At 33.2% G+C, this 16,786-nt stretch overlaps 1 protein-coding gene across 1 annotated transcript in view; it reads right to left on the bottom strand.

Annotated features, from left to right (window-relative positions):
- Positions 1–5,710: 5,710 nt before the first annotated feature.
- The window catches only part of Smp_144050 (receptor tyrosine phosphatase type r2a,putative), a gene marked incomplete at both ends in the record, with an annotated part of 132,178 nt that continues 121,102 nt past the window's right edge, over positions 5,711–16,786 (bottom strand). The window contains 6 exons of the mRNA XM_018797987.1: positions 5,711–5,915; positions 7,855–7,914; positions 8,125–8,354; positions 10,257–10,497; positions 13,749–14,073; positions 15,478–15,647. Of these exons, the coding sequence (XP_018646753.1) occupies positions 5,711–5,915; positions 7,855–7,914; positions 8,125–8,354; positions 10,257–10,497; positions 13,749–14,073; positions 15,478–15,647 (1,231 nt within the window). The remainder of the gene's footprint in view (positions 5,916–7,854; positions 7,915–8,124; positions 8,355–10,256; positions 10,498–13,748; positions 14,074–15,477; positions 15,648–16,786) is intronic.

Below are 16,786 nucleotides of genomic sequence, written 5' to 3'. Positions count from 1 at the left end.
TTATTAATTTGATAAATGAATGAAGGATTTCATTCGAAAGGTTGACATATGCCTTTTGACAAGAACTATCTATAATCTTGAAACACTTTTATGAAAGAACGATAGGTCAATAACAGATTTTTTACAGAAGTTCATAACCCACCTCTGAAAGTCGACTGAACTGATGAGCAACATTTTAACCAAGGTTTGACAAAGTATTCAGACATAAATCGATATGAAAGAATTTGGGAGTGTTTGCACGGTGTATATGCATTCTTCTTCAAGTTATAGGAGAGAATATGGAATTTCCCAAGCTACATTTTCACATAATCAATCGTCTCGTATATTTTGGAGTAGAAATCATATCGAAATTGATTAATCATGTCTAATAGTGGAATCTAGAAAGCTCGTTTCGTTCTACTTGTGGACACAAGCACTGAATGAGCGTACATCCAGAGTGACGAGTACTAGATGTTACTAACTGAATATCATGCAATCCACTAATGATTACAACCCATCTCCTCTAAAAGGTTTTGATACAATGTATATATCAATGAGAATAACACAGGATGTACATATTCCATCAAGTACTGATCAGAAGGTAGACTTGAATTCCATCAATGGGATAGTTTAAACTCCCACTAATTCTCATATAAAACATTCAAAGCCCTGTGCATATCAGTAATACTAATCAAGAGAGACTTCAGATCATTTCATGTCACTCGTGTATTTGAACAGACAATTAGGGAATTTCGCATAATTTCAGACTACCATAGGCATTTAATCCAAATGTGTGTGGGAATCTGTAGGCATAATCCACGTCAACTAATTCTTCTCTGATACCAAATCAATAATCTACACGAATTTTAGCTTTGTCCAGTGAGTTCACATGATTACTGTATTATTGTTTGGAATATGTTTGCAAATGAAAGTTATGTATTCTGTATTGAAACTTTACTGAATATTAACATTTGTGTAATTCGATTTGTGGTTACTTCAATTTTGATCACTGACTGAAATCATTTGAAAGGAGAGAATACTAAACAGTGGTATATTTTGAATTGTGTCTGTGCAGCTCTATATATTCACAATGTCAAAATAATTCCAATCCATGAGCTACACGACTTACACTCATTGTGATCTGTGAAATTCAGTTATGACACAAGTGAGATAAATGTTATCAATCTCGTTGTATGAATGTCTTTTCAAATCACAATTCGACTGTGTTCGACAAAAATGAATCTTTAATTATGAATCAATAGTGTGTCAGTTACAAACTTTCCAGTCTTTGATAATTTGTTATTGAATGTGGTATAGATAATTATTAGGCAGTTGGATAGGCTTAGTATTGAGAAATTCACACAATATGGGAAATGAAGAAGATAGTGTACTCTGTGACAGAAACGTATATGGGACTCAAACGTGATTCAATTTTCAGTGAGAGTGAAATGAAACCTTATTATTGAATTGAGAGAAGACGCGTAGATGTTTATTTGACTGATTCGTCAATGCGAATAAAGAGTTTCAAAAATGATTCATTAACTCGAACATTTCCCAGTTCTTTCCAGTTAACTTAATGACATTGTATTCAGGAATATTGTACTGCATTCCATCGAGATTGCGTTGTTATTGATACACACCATGTTGATCATATCGTTTTAATAACCTGAATCTCTTCACATTAATAGCCAAGAAGACTTAAAAACAAAAATGCACGGTAAATCAGCCAGATTATATTGTTTTTGATAAGTAATAATTCAACAGTTAGATATGTTTTCTAAGATCATACAAATCGACTAGGTTTTAATCATTAATGCTATTGTAACTTCCTTTGAAAGTGGACTCTGTTAACAATCATGAAATCAGTTGATTAATATTTGAGATACTTTTTAAAATCTAGAGAAGAACTGAGAAATTGTATGATTTCTTTCAACTTATAAGAATGAACTGAGAGTGCATTTAAAATGGACCTTCTTTCTTAAAGTTTTCTGCAGAACTTTTCAATTCATTGCAATTACTCATTACTCCTCAAATGCTTTGGTTCTGTGGAGGGTGGGGAGAGTCCGATCTCCCTCTCGAAATGGTTTCACATGACCACGCGTATTAGGCCGCTGTCAGGAAATTCCTACCCGCTGCATTCTCACAAGTCGGTTGTTGTTTACTCAATTGAGAATATGGAAAGCGAATGTCCAACGCTTTAACCGAGTTGGTAGGTACGAAGGATTGACCTAGAGAGTTTGAAGAACCATGATACCAAATCAATGGTGCACATGAGCACCGGGATCCTGAGGAAACAAATGGCGTATAAACCAACTACAGGTCTCTAGCTACCATGGGACTGCATCTCCTGACGTCGCTCCACTGCCTTGTGGATCAGACCATTAGGTTAAAGGCTTTGAGTACGACCTCCTAAGAAAATCACCTTCCTCAGTATGGGCACCCGGGCATTATCACAGCCCACACACAAATCAAGTGACTTGTGTGGTGCATATGTATTCAGTGCCTCTTTGTGCCAATATTTATCTGTCCAAATAATAATTATGATAAATTCTTATTAGTTGAAATAATTTTTGTTTAAATGTCACCAGAAACAGTTCCGGTCATCATTTCCACTTTCATGTTATTAAAACAGAGATCCATACTACTTGGAAGTATTATAAACATTCAGTTTATTTTGATGAATATGCAACTGTCATGTAATTTGTATTTGCTAACTGAGAATGAGAGTGAACATTGAATTAATGTGGTCATTTATTTTACTGAATAAGTTGAGAATTGATCGAGTCATTTTGTTAGTCTAGTTTTCTTTATAAGAGCCATTCGACTGATAAGTTCATTTTCAGTTATTCAGCATATCTAGTTGGTGATGACTGAAGCAAACATGTTGATAAGTAACATCATTTCGTTAACTGTCTTACAAATGAATATTATCTGAGAAATCCCCTTTTCGATAAGTATCTACATCCAAATGCTTGATCATACTCTTTTCAAGAACAGTTCACTTTCAAACAAAGTCATAAACAGTTCATTCATTGAACATTGTCTTATTGCTTTCATTTAAATTACAGAAGAATCGTGAGTCATTTATCTTATTTCACAATGATAATTATTTACTGCAACGATCTCAAGTATAGTTGAGATTGACTTTAAGGTTTCGATGACTCTCAACTTAGTTTAGTTTGAGTTACTGGATATTATCACCATGCCGTCAGATCATCGATCAGTCATACAGTCAAGTACATTAAAAATGCGGATTTTTAAAATCTGGAACTACGAAAAATTTCTACTATTGATGTGATAATATAAGTTGAACGATCATTAGCTTATAAGTTTATTTAAACACAACAAACCATCGAAGCAAACATCGAGCATACTACTTGATAAAACATTGAACAATAAAAGTTTTGACTATCGACATCAACTTTACAAAATAGAATATGATCATGATTGACATGACGGAATGATGTTAATTATGCAACCGTTAGAAATTACATAGGACTTGAAATCTACTACTTTTTAGTATAAGACTCCTTTGTATCGGAGAACGACCCATCTACCCACTGATAGAGCTTGAAAACTGTAAGCCTCTCAGTGAACAGAGACTACCCAAAATTTCATCATTACTAATTTTACAATCGTCTGAAACAATTGATTTTAAATTAATCATTTTCTTGAATTATATCTCTATGTTATTTTACATTGATGAATTGATTAATGAATAAATGCAAACAGCTAAGAACACGAATTTCTCAGTAAGTCAGTAGTACATTTATTAACAGCTGATTGGATCAGTGTATTTCATTAAACAATTTGTGTCTGATTAATTGTTTTGATGGAATCGAAGTAGTAAATACTTGATCAGTGGTAGTTAGATCACTGATAAAATGAGCTACACTGTGAGATATTGTTTACTTTGATAAGTATGATTTTGTTTTGTGGAAATGTGATCATTGGATAGATTGCAACATGATTTTAAATGATTTGAATCATCACATTTTTGATATTGAGTATCGTCAAGTGGAAATCAACTCTGAGATGCAAGTAAATCAGTCTGACAATTACCAAATGGAATGAAATACACATCTCATATTCCATTGTCCTATTAAGACGTGTGTCATCATGACTATTTCAAGGCGATCCCACATAAGACGCACAGATACTAACTATGACTGATGAATACTCACTTGAAATATCATCAACCTAATAACATTCAAATGATAATTATCATAATCACTAATCATTCTCCCATATACAATTCATTCAATAACTATGAATACTTACAATCAACAGTATTATTTACACAAGTTTCCTTATTTTTCTTTCATTTTCCAGTCCTAATGCATAACATTGTCAGTTCAAATCAAATACAGTGGTATGAACAATACAAGAATATTCATTTGTAAATCAAGTCCGATAAATAAAAGAAACAACCATCTTTCATATCATCAATCATTGATTTATTGATTTATTTAATTACATACAAATATCTTACACCATTAGGGGGAATATATTCCCCATTCATTTGTTAACTGTTTACATTTCCTATAGAAATATACAATGAAATAAACTAAATTCATTTCGACTTGTTTATTTTCAATCATAAGTTACTATCCAGTTTGTCATGATACCTAAACAACTTGGTTTCCATAGGAACTTCTTTAACAATATCACCTAGAAAGAAGAACTATTCATGATTGAATGATCTGTTGATTGAAATGGTATCAATTAGGTGTCAATATCAAATAAAGATTGAATATTGAACATGCTACACTTTCAATTAATGTCATTACATAGATCAATGAAACAGTGTTTACATTTGTATAGATTAAATATACACTTTATTTAACAATATGCTTAACCAATGAATGTTTTGCTAAGGCATATTTTCCAAATAGAATGTTCACTTGAATTATTCATTCCAAATCCGACGAATACCCATACTGTACATTTCTATATTGTTAAGCAATGTAACATTTGAAGAAGTCAACAGAGTATTCATGAGTCTGTTGCCTGTCTATAGAAGATTGGATTTGTCAGATCGTAGGCTCAAATAACAAATTGAACAACATGAATCAAACAAGCAAACAAAACATTAAAATTATAAAATTAATGTACAATTCTAAATATTGAATAGATTATATCATTTTGTGTTAAATACAAGTTCATGAGGGTGGGTATGGGGTTGTGTATGGGGTGTTGGGGAAGACATCATTATGTTTTATTGTTTTATTTGAACAATTTTATTTTACCCCCCCCCCTCTCATTCATATTGGCAAATTAAAACAAAATACTTTTGGATATTGTACAAAAATAACCGTTGAAATGTGAATTATTTTATTATTGATTATTTAAAGAGAAAAATAAACAAAACGTGAATATGAAATACATTTTTGTTGTTCAAAGGGGATCTAGGTCAATAAATTGAAATGAACCATAATAAAAGAGATTTAGTGTAAGGTGAGAAGGGGGGAGGAGATGGGGGGGATGGGAATAAATGCAAAATAATGAAGAATGTTATACAATTTATACAAGAAAAAAACACATACAAATTCAATATGAATTTAAGAAAGATTTTCAGTTTTGATTCTAATTGGCAATCAGTTATGGGCATAGAAACAAAAAAAAATCGAATATTGACACCATTTCAATTTGTTATAATATAAAGAGAAAAAATATTTCATTCATATGTTTATTAACAAAGTGAATGATGAATAGTTTTTATTCAATCTATTTATGTTGTATATCGTTCGAAAGACTCAAGATATTCTAATGCTGTAACATAACAAAATGCATATTGACTAACAGTTTGTACTAAACCTGGTCGTTGCCATCTTAAAAGTTTAACAGTTTGAAACATATCAATTACACCTTCAAAACGCATTCGTTCAAGTACTAGAGAAATAGCTAAGAAGACACCGGTTATTCCAGAACCCAAACTGAATAGAAAGAGAAAAATGTAGTGAAAACAAATAACAATGATTATCAGTATGTGGATTCATGAAGATTATTTAATGCGAAAAAGATAGTGATTCGACCTAAGTTAGACATCTAATGGAAAGCGAGATGCTCTGGACAGATACATTGTCCTAATATTAGACTCCTCGACGGTAGGTATTCACGATCCCACTGGCAGGGATCTAATCCACTACCTTAAACCTGAGATAACTGATCCAGAACTCATTGGTATAGAAGTCTAATTTTAAAACCACTGATGATGGAAATATTTTTATCTTCTGATGAAATGGAATATTTCAGGATTTTCGATGGTATCTAACAATTAAATACGGAATGTGCGTTGATGTCCTAGTATTGATGTTCCCACCAAGACTTGAACATGGTCAATTTCGCTTCAGACATCAACACATAATCCATTGAGCAACTTAATTTGGATAATCATCAACTGTCGGAGTAGTAAAACGAAGTCTTTTACAATAAAATTATTTCATCCTTTTCAAAATTGATGTTGGCAATAGGAATAATATATTTAATTGTATTTAAAATAATTTCTTTGGTGTGCTTTCTCTCAATATAAGTTTTTGGAGATCGTTGACTGTTTTTATTTACATCAGTTAGGCGATCATCGAAAATATAAGAAACATTGGATAAGCGATTCGACTTACTATGGGCCTACACAACAATGTGTTTAAGGTTAGGAATGAAAACCATTGGTTACCAACTCAATGGTTTCAAGTTTAGTGACATACTGCAAGACATGAAAGTCCTGTATTTGAATCCTGATTGGGTTATCAATAATTGCTGCTGATAAGTTCCATACAACCGTTTAACACTTACTAATTTTCGATGACTGTTTGAATAAGTTAAATGTATGATGTAGACGATGATGGTGTACTGTGTCACTGGATTCTGGTAACGAAAATCCTGTGATGAATTGTTATTTTTGAAGAATTTTATGCATGTATGAGTTTGCTTAAGATATTCATTATTGACTAATGTCAACCATGAAAAAGCCTAGACGGAAGATTTCCTTTCAAATATTTTTAACTATCAAACAGCTATGGTACTGGCTAAGTAATGATTAAAAAATTAATGTCCTCTATTTACTTAAGTTAAAGATGAATTCTTGATAATGATCTGAACTTGTGTTCATCATTTATCTTTCGTTTGTGTGAACTCCCACAAATAACTGCTTGGTGTAACGAACATCACGATATTATTTTGCAACTATAGTCAATTTTGAATATAGCAACATTAGTACTGATGAGTCACAGTCTTGGTGTCGACATTACAGACTACACGTGTCGTCAGTTCTTACATTATGCGTAACTACAAACACAGTTACACTGAGTCATTCGTTAGGATTAACAATACACTGGATAATTTTTGTTAGTTAACACACAGAATTAAAGCTAAAACTACGAATAAAAAGAATTTAAAGGCAGTGTTACATCCCATGCAGTGTAACGTTATGTAACTCTCTTTTTCAGAATTATGTAGCGTCGAAAATGTAATGTGATAACAATGCTATTATGTCTTCTTTCAATACATGTAATGCTAGTCATAAATCGTGACACAATGGGATTGAAACCATGTTGCGTGTAAGACAAATATCACCAAAGATAAGGTACAGTAATGACGGACTATAGAGAACCGACTGAAATTAGAAATGTAAACCATGAGCTAGCAACTTAGGAGTCTAAAGTGTGGGCGTTCATTGTGGAATTCGAAAGTACTGGTGTGGTTAATGCACATACTCTGTCTAGATGACAAACACTTGACCGTATAAGATCATAAGGATTAGTTTGATTCACCTGATAATCAATTAAAGGATTTTGTATTGTATCTTCGTGATAATCTGTGACGGATGTCAATTTGAATATTATACAGAAAAAAAGAAATAGAATGAATAAAACATACTTGCAATGTACAGTGATTGGTCCATCTATGCCAAAATGTTCTTTGGTTTTATGTACTTGACTAATTAATTCAAGCATTGATTCACATATTGGTTGATAACATTGTCTAAACGTTGAGATCACATGAGTTGGTATTTGATTAAATCTAAGAAAATCATCTTCAGTAAATGATGTTTCTAAAATTGATGAAGGATTTGGTGGAAATGATGTTATTGTTGATGATGCTGTTGTTATTGTCGATCCCGTTATCGGTTGAGATGATTCAATAAACTCTTTAAAATTTGATTTATTAGATGTAGAATAATAAATTTGTCTTTCTAAATGAATTAATGCATCAGCTGTTGAACTTGCATCAAATTGACGTACAGTTCGTGTGGAACCATCACGTGTATCAGTTAAACGTAATTCACGCATAATATAAGCTGGCATTGTATAAGTAGCAATTGGATCAACTACTAGGAAACCATGACGTGCTGATTGTAAATTTGGCCAATACGTTGGCTATCAATTGTAAAGTATTTGAAAGATTAAAAAAATTATCAACAGAAGCAAAATTTTGTCTTCATCATGCTTGTTCGGTTTTCAGTGTACAATAGAACTAATGACTGGATCATTCCATGTTTATTCGATCACTTCTTTTATGGTTATTTAAAATTTAGATATTTGAGTAGTTTAGCTGGGCTATGGTTTAACAATAAATTAAATCGAGAGCATTTTTGGTTCTACACTGAATTCTATTTCAATTGTTCATTTTAGTCATTCCTAAATTTATTTCTAGGTTAACCGTCATATTCATTGAGCAAACTAAATGCCCCAAATGCCCTGGTACGGCCGAGAGTGGAGTGAGTCTGCTCTCCTTCTCGAAATGCTCTCACATGGCCACGCGTATATATCCTCTGACAAGGATTCCCACTCACTGCCTTCTCACAATGGCGGTGGTGTTGTTTAAAAAATTGAGAGAACGAAAAGCGAATGTCCGGCGCTTTAACCGGGTTGGTGGACACAGAGGGTCCACCTAGGGGAGTTGGAAAACCCCGGTTCCAAACCAGTGGTGCACGTGGGCTCAAGGATCCTGAGGAAACAAACGGAGTATGAACCTATCGTTGGTCACCGGCTACCATGGGACTGCATCTCTTCACGATGCTCCACTGCCTTGTGGATCAGACCCTTAGATCAAAAGCTCCGGGTGTGGCTTCTTAGTTTGGGCACCTGGGCAGTATCACAGCCCTCACACAAATCAAATGGGATTTGTGTGGCGAATATATATCTGGTGCTCATCTGTACCAATATTTATATGTTTAAATAAACAAACTATTTATATGGATAAGGTAATTATCCGACTGTTTAAGCGCTTGACTTCAAATGCCGGGTCATTTTCAAAGTCAATCAGTACAATATAGCCCTTACACATAAGTATACATAAACACATGAATCTAGTGTCACACAGAGTTTCAAGTACACAAATCTATTCATGATAAGCAGTATTCCATAGATTTCGTTCATTACAAACATAATCATATTATCTCATATGAATATACAATTGTACAATCTTATTTCATATTTGAAATGGACGTTAATTCCATCGTGAACTATTACCTGTCTAGTTTATGTGTTTTGTAAATCAAACACCAAATGAATTGGAATTTTGAAATATTATATTGTAGGGTTACTTATGAGTAGTTATGATTCATTTTGCATAATATTTCATCGTATACAATTGAACTAGTTAATAGTTGATTAGCCAAAAATCAACAATATTTATTTATCCATATTCAACTAGGTCATTTTATTCATTCGTATATATATATATATATATATATATGTTTGACATTAAGTGTTTGGTTCATAACATGGTGACAGACTAATCCGTTTATTCAATGTAATCTGAAATCTAACAGGTACTTACAGTTTATTTTACATTATTTCTCATTGCCCCTTCCAGCCATATAAAATGGTGAAGCCTAGTAGGCCCTTCTGGAGAAGAGTGCTACATCGAATCATGGCACAACTGCCGAGGTATGATAGCTGTTTCTGCACTGTTTACGCAGAACCATTACATAACTGTTTTTGTTTTTATTTGGGCAGACTCATTTTTTACCACTCTTCTGAACCCTCAATAGTTATGTAATGACTCTATGTAGCATTCCTAATTGTTCTCGAGTATTGGTAGAGTGGTTGATTAGGCCGATATCCATCACCCGTCATTAACCGCTCACGTTAGTTCATGGAAACAGTCTCATGATCCAGGAGGCACGATGAGGACGTGTGAGTCGGATTTTTTAACACTTTATGCTTTTCTTTTTAATAGTTTTGTATGTAAATGACTTAAACCACCATTCATTTGAAAATGAACTTATAGGAAACTAGAAAAGCACAGAGAATGTTATCAACATGAAAACTTACAGAGTCCATAAATTTCAAATCATTCAATGTTATTGTACCATCTAATTTAACAATGAGACATGATCCAGACTCCCATATCATACGCCAAAAATCTTCTAAAGTATTCATCATTGGTGTTTGTGTTGCTATATACGCAGCACGTGATCTATATCCATCAATATAACTAGCATTGATATAATCGGAACCTTCAACACCACGAACAGCACGAAGCGCAACACGATTTGCATCATGTGGTATAATACTGAGACTACAATTTTTCGATAAATTAACCTAAAATATGAAGAAGAAGAAGAAGAAGAAGAAGAAAGAACAGTAAGTGATCATTTATCAGTATTTGTATTACTAAAAGCATAATAAAACGATTGTCCGTAATAATCAATTATCTAGGGTTATATTCACATGTATAATAATGTACGTCGAATTTCAACAATGAAAATATAGTATTTTCATCAATTTAAGTGAGTTGACTCAAAATAACTGTCAGCCAACATCAAAGTCAAAATTTTCAGTACAAAATATTATGGAAGTTCGATTGCATGTGGCCAAAAATTGGAGAACGACTACAATCATCATCAAAAATATAACAGGTATTTATAAACTATTGTCTACGCAAGCTACTCCTTAGCCATTATCAGGAAACCATCAGCAACAACTTACTGTGGCAATGAACAAACCAGCCTCCCAACAAAAAGAAAATTAAGAAAAGATGCTGGACATTCATTACGGAAATCTTCAAACCGTATCATGAGATAAGCCCTAACTTGGAAACATCAAGACAAAAGAGGAAGAGACAAACAGAGGAACACATTGCTACAGGAATTGGAGACTGACATCAAAAGAAAGAATTACACTTGGAACCAAATGAAAAAGGGAGCCCATGACAAGGTTGGTCGTGGATTTCAGGGAGGCACCTATGCTCAATATAGGGGAACAGGGGTAAATAAGTAAGCAAGTAAGTAAATGAGTTGACACAGCATTTTATCTATTTCGATCACAGTTGATGAAAAGTATTTGACAAGAATTCCCAATTCCACCTAGGTTTCATCCCGTTTATCACAATTCTTTAAGTTTACAAAAGATTAGAGATCATCAATTTCCTTCACCATTCCAAAGATAAATAAAGGAATTCAGTCCAAGTCATGTTATTAGGACAAAGACTGAGCAGTAGAATTCTAGTGTGTTCACATTTGAATTACATTGAAAGCGTGAACCAATCGATGTTAGATCACCGTTGAAAACGTGGAAGCACTGAACGATCGTTTCGTCTTAGTATAAGACTCCTCGTCATTCCCCATCCGCGATCGCACAATTGGGACCTAAACCCAGGACGTTTGGTCATACACGAACGCTAAACATTTTTGGATGATCGCTCATCGGTCTATAGTTTTAGAATTCGAGCGAGAGCGTTAGAGTCTCAAGTGAGGGGTCAAGGATGCCTACTGTTGAAGATTCACATACTAGAACTTAACAGTTTCCACAAACGTATACTGAAAATGTTCAAGATTGATTGGTGTAACAAATGTGGGCAACTAACGAAACCTTTTAAGAAATTGTACATCGGCAATTGTATAATATATGTTTTCTAGGTCAATTAACATTCATTGAGGTTAAGATATGATTCATAAGTTTAATTCTTGTTCTTAGCTACAGTTCTTCATCTTGCACAAAAGATCTATATTTAATTGACGAGATACTTTTTTTAGGAGATGCTGTCTAATTCTGGTAATTTTAAGTTCACTGAGCTATGTGGCTTATTTGTGGAACTTTTATTGTCGAACTGGACAAGATCATCACCATCTACTTCATTTGGGAGTGATCTTATATATTTCAGGAGTCCTAAATAAATATTTTCTGATGTTCCAGTAGCACACGAAACGAGTTATATACAAACTCAATTCATAACAGACAAAACACTTTACTGCACCTTCACCACGCGAAAAATGGAAGAAACTCGTCTCGTGTCTGTTTTTCGTAAAAAAAATGTCTACCGTACGAACTGAATTAAAAAGTTTCCGGTGACTCAATCCACGATCACAAGCTCAATTTGGGAAACTACGGATAGGGTAATCCTATCATTTGTAAATAACCTCTAAGAAATAACCATAACGACTTTAAATAACTTTTGAGTCACTGTCACTCATAAACCAACATAATCACTGCACTCTGTTTTATTCAGACCTAGAGATACAACAGCGAAAGAAGAAAAATTTAATATTCTTTGCAGAATAAATTATTTTAATTGATACAAACACTACAACAGACAGAGTAGACACCCTCTTCACCTACTTATTAACAAACACAAACTATCAGCATAATGACAAGATATGGTATTACTGGTATCAATGGATGTTAACAAACACGAAGGTGAATTCGACTGCGAGAACATCAAATTTCTGTTTCGTTGGATTTTCAAGATTCTCAATAGATATATGACAGCATAGCATTCAGATATATCAGGATTCGATAGATGTATTAAATTAGACCCGACCTATCAATACATTCAAATAAGAGCAGGTAGTGAGCTGACCGAAAATTAACTGAATCTAATGATCAACTTGAATACGAAGGCAACTGAAGAAAGTGAAACCTACTAACATAAGTAATCACAACTGAGGCTACTGTCACAAAATGATTTTAAAAAGATCTTGTAGAATAACTAAAAACTTCATTGCCACATGAAATAAGAGATAATAATGTTGTCCAACAAGACAATCAAAGCTCAGAAATTAAATCGTTTTGCTCAGAGAACTGAGATGGTGGAGAAGATTTGTAGCTCAGGTGGGTGATTTTGATGTGGGTTTGTTCTCTGAGCTGGATGGTTTGGTGGTGGAGCTTTCATCGTCCTTCTGAACGACATCATCAGCACAAACAAACACATTGAAATCAATCCAATTTATCAACCAATCAATAAAATTATGCAGAAACATAGGAGCAAAAATCAAACCAATAGGAGATACAACTAAAACAAAGAAATAAACAATGACAGATTTAAGGTCAATAAGAATCAATCAACAAGGAGGTGCACAGGACAAGCTGTGAATCATACGAGGAGAAATTCAAACACTTCACTTCTACCCGTAGTTTGTGCTGATGATGTCATTCAGAAGGACGATGAAAGCTCCACGACCAAACCATCCAGCTCAGAGAATAAACCCACATCAAAAGCTCAGAGAACTGAATGAAACCAAAAAAGCATCTAACTGGACTGAAATTATTCTACATTATTTCAAAATAATTTTACTCACCGGTAACATTGCTGCAATCGATTTGTTGGTAGACATTCCAACAATGGATCTAGGTATTTGTGGTATATTCGTACATCCAATAGTACTTGTATTATTACTATTAAAATTCATATTTCCATAGATTTTTTCATCAGTCTTTAAAGAGAATGGATCAATTGGTGATAATAATCCAATAGATGATGGAATAGAAGAAATTAATTTAGTTAAATTTGATTGAATTAATAACTGATAGAATTCCAGTTCTAACCCAGTAGATATATTAGAGCTACTTGTATGATTCATTGAAGTTTTCATTAATCCAATGCTCAATGGATCAGAATTCATCAGATCTTGACATTTTAATCGATTTAAATCAGTTAAACGAAACCAATGTGTAGTTAATTGATGTACTGGTATTTCAGTATTACCACTTGATGCTGCTTCAACTAATGCTTCATAAATAAATGCATATTGATCTTCTGTTTGTACCATAAAATTACGTTGTGCACGTAATCGACTTACAGTATTGAAAACATCAACAGCTTTTTCATGACGCATTTGTTCTAACAATATATCAAGTAGTATGAAAGCACCTATTTAGGAGTAGAAATAACACATCAAAGCTAATTAATAATAGATTGAATTTAATTTAATAAACGTCCAGAAATGACTTCAGTGATCGAATTCACGACAAGTCGGCTAAATGGAATCAATTGCCAATTCATTACTGTATCAAGTTTTTCTAATAGTTTGAATAATCTATTTGTTGATATTTTAACTGAAATCTGATCATTTATAGTTGTCTTATGTGAACCTGTGTGGACTGCCTTGACATGACCATTAAAACACAAGTTTACATGAAATATAAGGAATGTGGCCAGTAATGGAATCTAGGATTGCTGTGATTGAATTTGTTTATTATAAAATGATAAGTGTTGGGAATGTAAATAAGTAGATAATATTACAATAGTTTAAAAATACCACTGTCACAAATAAAATCTAGTTCTCCTGAGTTTGGCCCGATGTAAACTCTGTGTATGAACCAGGATGAAATCGTCATTCAAGATTCTCTGATGTTTGATCATTCTTTAGTTAATAAAAACCCGGATATTTATCGGTGACTTAGTGATTAGTACGTTTGATTCACAGTGATCATGTTGCGGGTTCGAACTTTGCTTTATTAACTTCGGTTTCAGCAAATAGATATTACCACTATTTCCCACATTTAGAGTGTAGTTTAAAGATAAATAAACAAATTTGTATCTGGTCAATCAGTTGATGCTACAAATATATGCCTAAATGAATACACAAGAAAAAGAACTTCAATGGTCGGATGAAATCATAGGATAGACAAATATCTTCTGACATTAAGTTACAGGGTTGATATCACATCAGTCCTTGTAGTGTTATACAAAATTGTTCAAGGTCGTATACTGAGGTTTATTGAAGCCCTAGCTATACGGAAACTGAAACCATCTTGATTTGTTCATGACCGATTTATTCTTACCCTTAACTTACTCCTGTAAGTACTGACATATTATTCAGCATGGTTTTCATGTTATTTTTCACATTATGTACTTTATTATCTTCGTTGTTCTTTTTTCATCTTTCAGTTTGTCTAGTTAACATATAATCTTTCGTATAGAATACTGTCTTAACAAGTTATCAGTTTGTAAGAAATGTATTGCGCAAACATATCATATAGTTCTAATAACCTTCGTTATACAAACTGAAATACATATTTTGAACATCAACTCTGGAATGCAGGCACATTCAGATGGTATGTCCCAAGTTGGACGAAACGCGCGTCCTGGACTCCGCTGCTAACCACCATCCATCTTTGTTTATAATGCTTGTAACTTAAGGCAGTACCGAGGCAATCCTCACAGGATGAACATAAGCCAATAAGTGACTGATTAACTGCAGTGCTAAACATCAATGGGAAGATTTAAACAACCAATACAAAATGAATTCATTGCTATTATTTTAAATTTTACCTGTTCTTCCAACACCTGCAGAACAATGTACAATAACTGGACCAGAATCTGCTGGACATTCAGCTCGAACACGTCTTAAAAACATTAATAATGGTGCAGGATGATTTGGTACACCATGATCTGGCCAAGCTGTAAATTGAAGTTGACGTACTTCTCTGGTTTCTATTGTTCTATAGTTAGATGGATAAAATGAAAAAACACACTTGAATCAACTATTTCATAAAAAGCATGTGAATAGAAAAAATATACATATTAAGACAATGAATAATTAGTTAGTAGGTTTTCATATTCGGTTTCGTCGTAATATAGGACTCCTCATCAGTACGCATTCATAACCCAGTCAAGGACTGAACCTAGAGATTTCAAGTTTAAAAGTGAACGGTCAATCTTTTAGACTATTGAGTCGGTATTCAATGATTTGTGTGAAACTTCAATTATTTCACGGCATTATGCAATCATTGGCATATATCTGACGATGATGAGCTTTACCGATCACAGGTTCACACTAGAATTTCGGAAATTATCTCATATAATCAGTCATTAGAAAGAGTATTATTATTGTTATTTCTGTACATTTATACGACATAAAATGAACTGAAAGTATATGGTTTACAGTGTTTATTTAATTCTAAACAAGTCAAACTAGATCAATTCGATTGATCAGTGAGATTAGTTATCTCTCTACGAAGAATACACCTCTTAATATGAACTTTAATGTTCTTTATCAAACACACTTGGACTAGGAATTTTCTGTATAGATTTTCATAATATGCATTCTTTAAGAACAAACAATTTATATCGCTAGTCAATATTCAGAATGACATATTCATAGGTAAGATGTAACACCAACCAATACTAGCACTATCCATTCAGATGAATTATTATTATCAAGCAGATGGGATGTCTATGAACAACTAACTGGAATCAATTCTATTGATAGAATCATTTCAATTCTTGAGAGAACAAAATTATTACCTACCATAAAGATGTGTTTTATAAAAGTGGATTCTTGTGGAATAGAATATTGAAAAAAAGAAGCCTAAGTGTATAGTTGATGAATGATCACTAATCAATCGACTTCAGTTTCTATTGAACTTTAACTTGTGAAGTCAGTCAATTGTTAGATTTCAAACTAGATTTGTAGTGGTCGGCCCTATGTCAAGCCTATATGGGTTATTCTGGATTCTAGACAAACTAATTTATCCATTGTTCTCAAGCTACATGTATATTTCTATAACAAGCAACAAATGATCTATCTGGAGTCAGATCTCAGGTCAATAAAGATAACATCTAATTTCCAACTAATTAA

The sequence above is a fragment of the Schistosoma mansoni genome, assembly GCF_000237925.1.
Source record: "Schistosoma mansoni, WGS project CABG00000000 data, supercontig 0160, strain Puerto Rico, whole genome shotgun sequence".
NCBI classification, from domain to species: Eukaryota; Metazoa; Platyhelminthes; class Trematoda; order Strigeidida; family Schistosomatidae; genus Schistosoma; species Schistosoma mansoni.
Note: the sequence above shows the minus strand (reverse complement) of the source record. Positions and strands in the feature narration are given on the sequence as shown.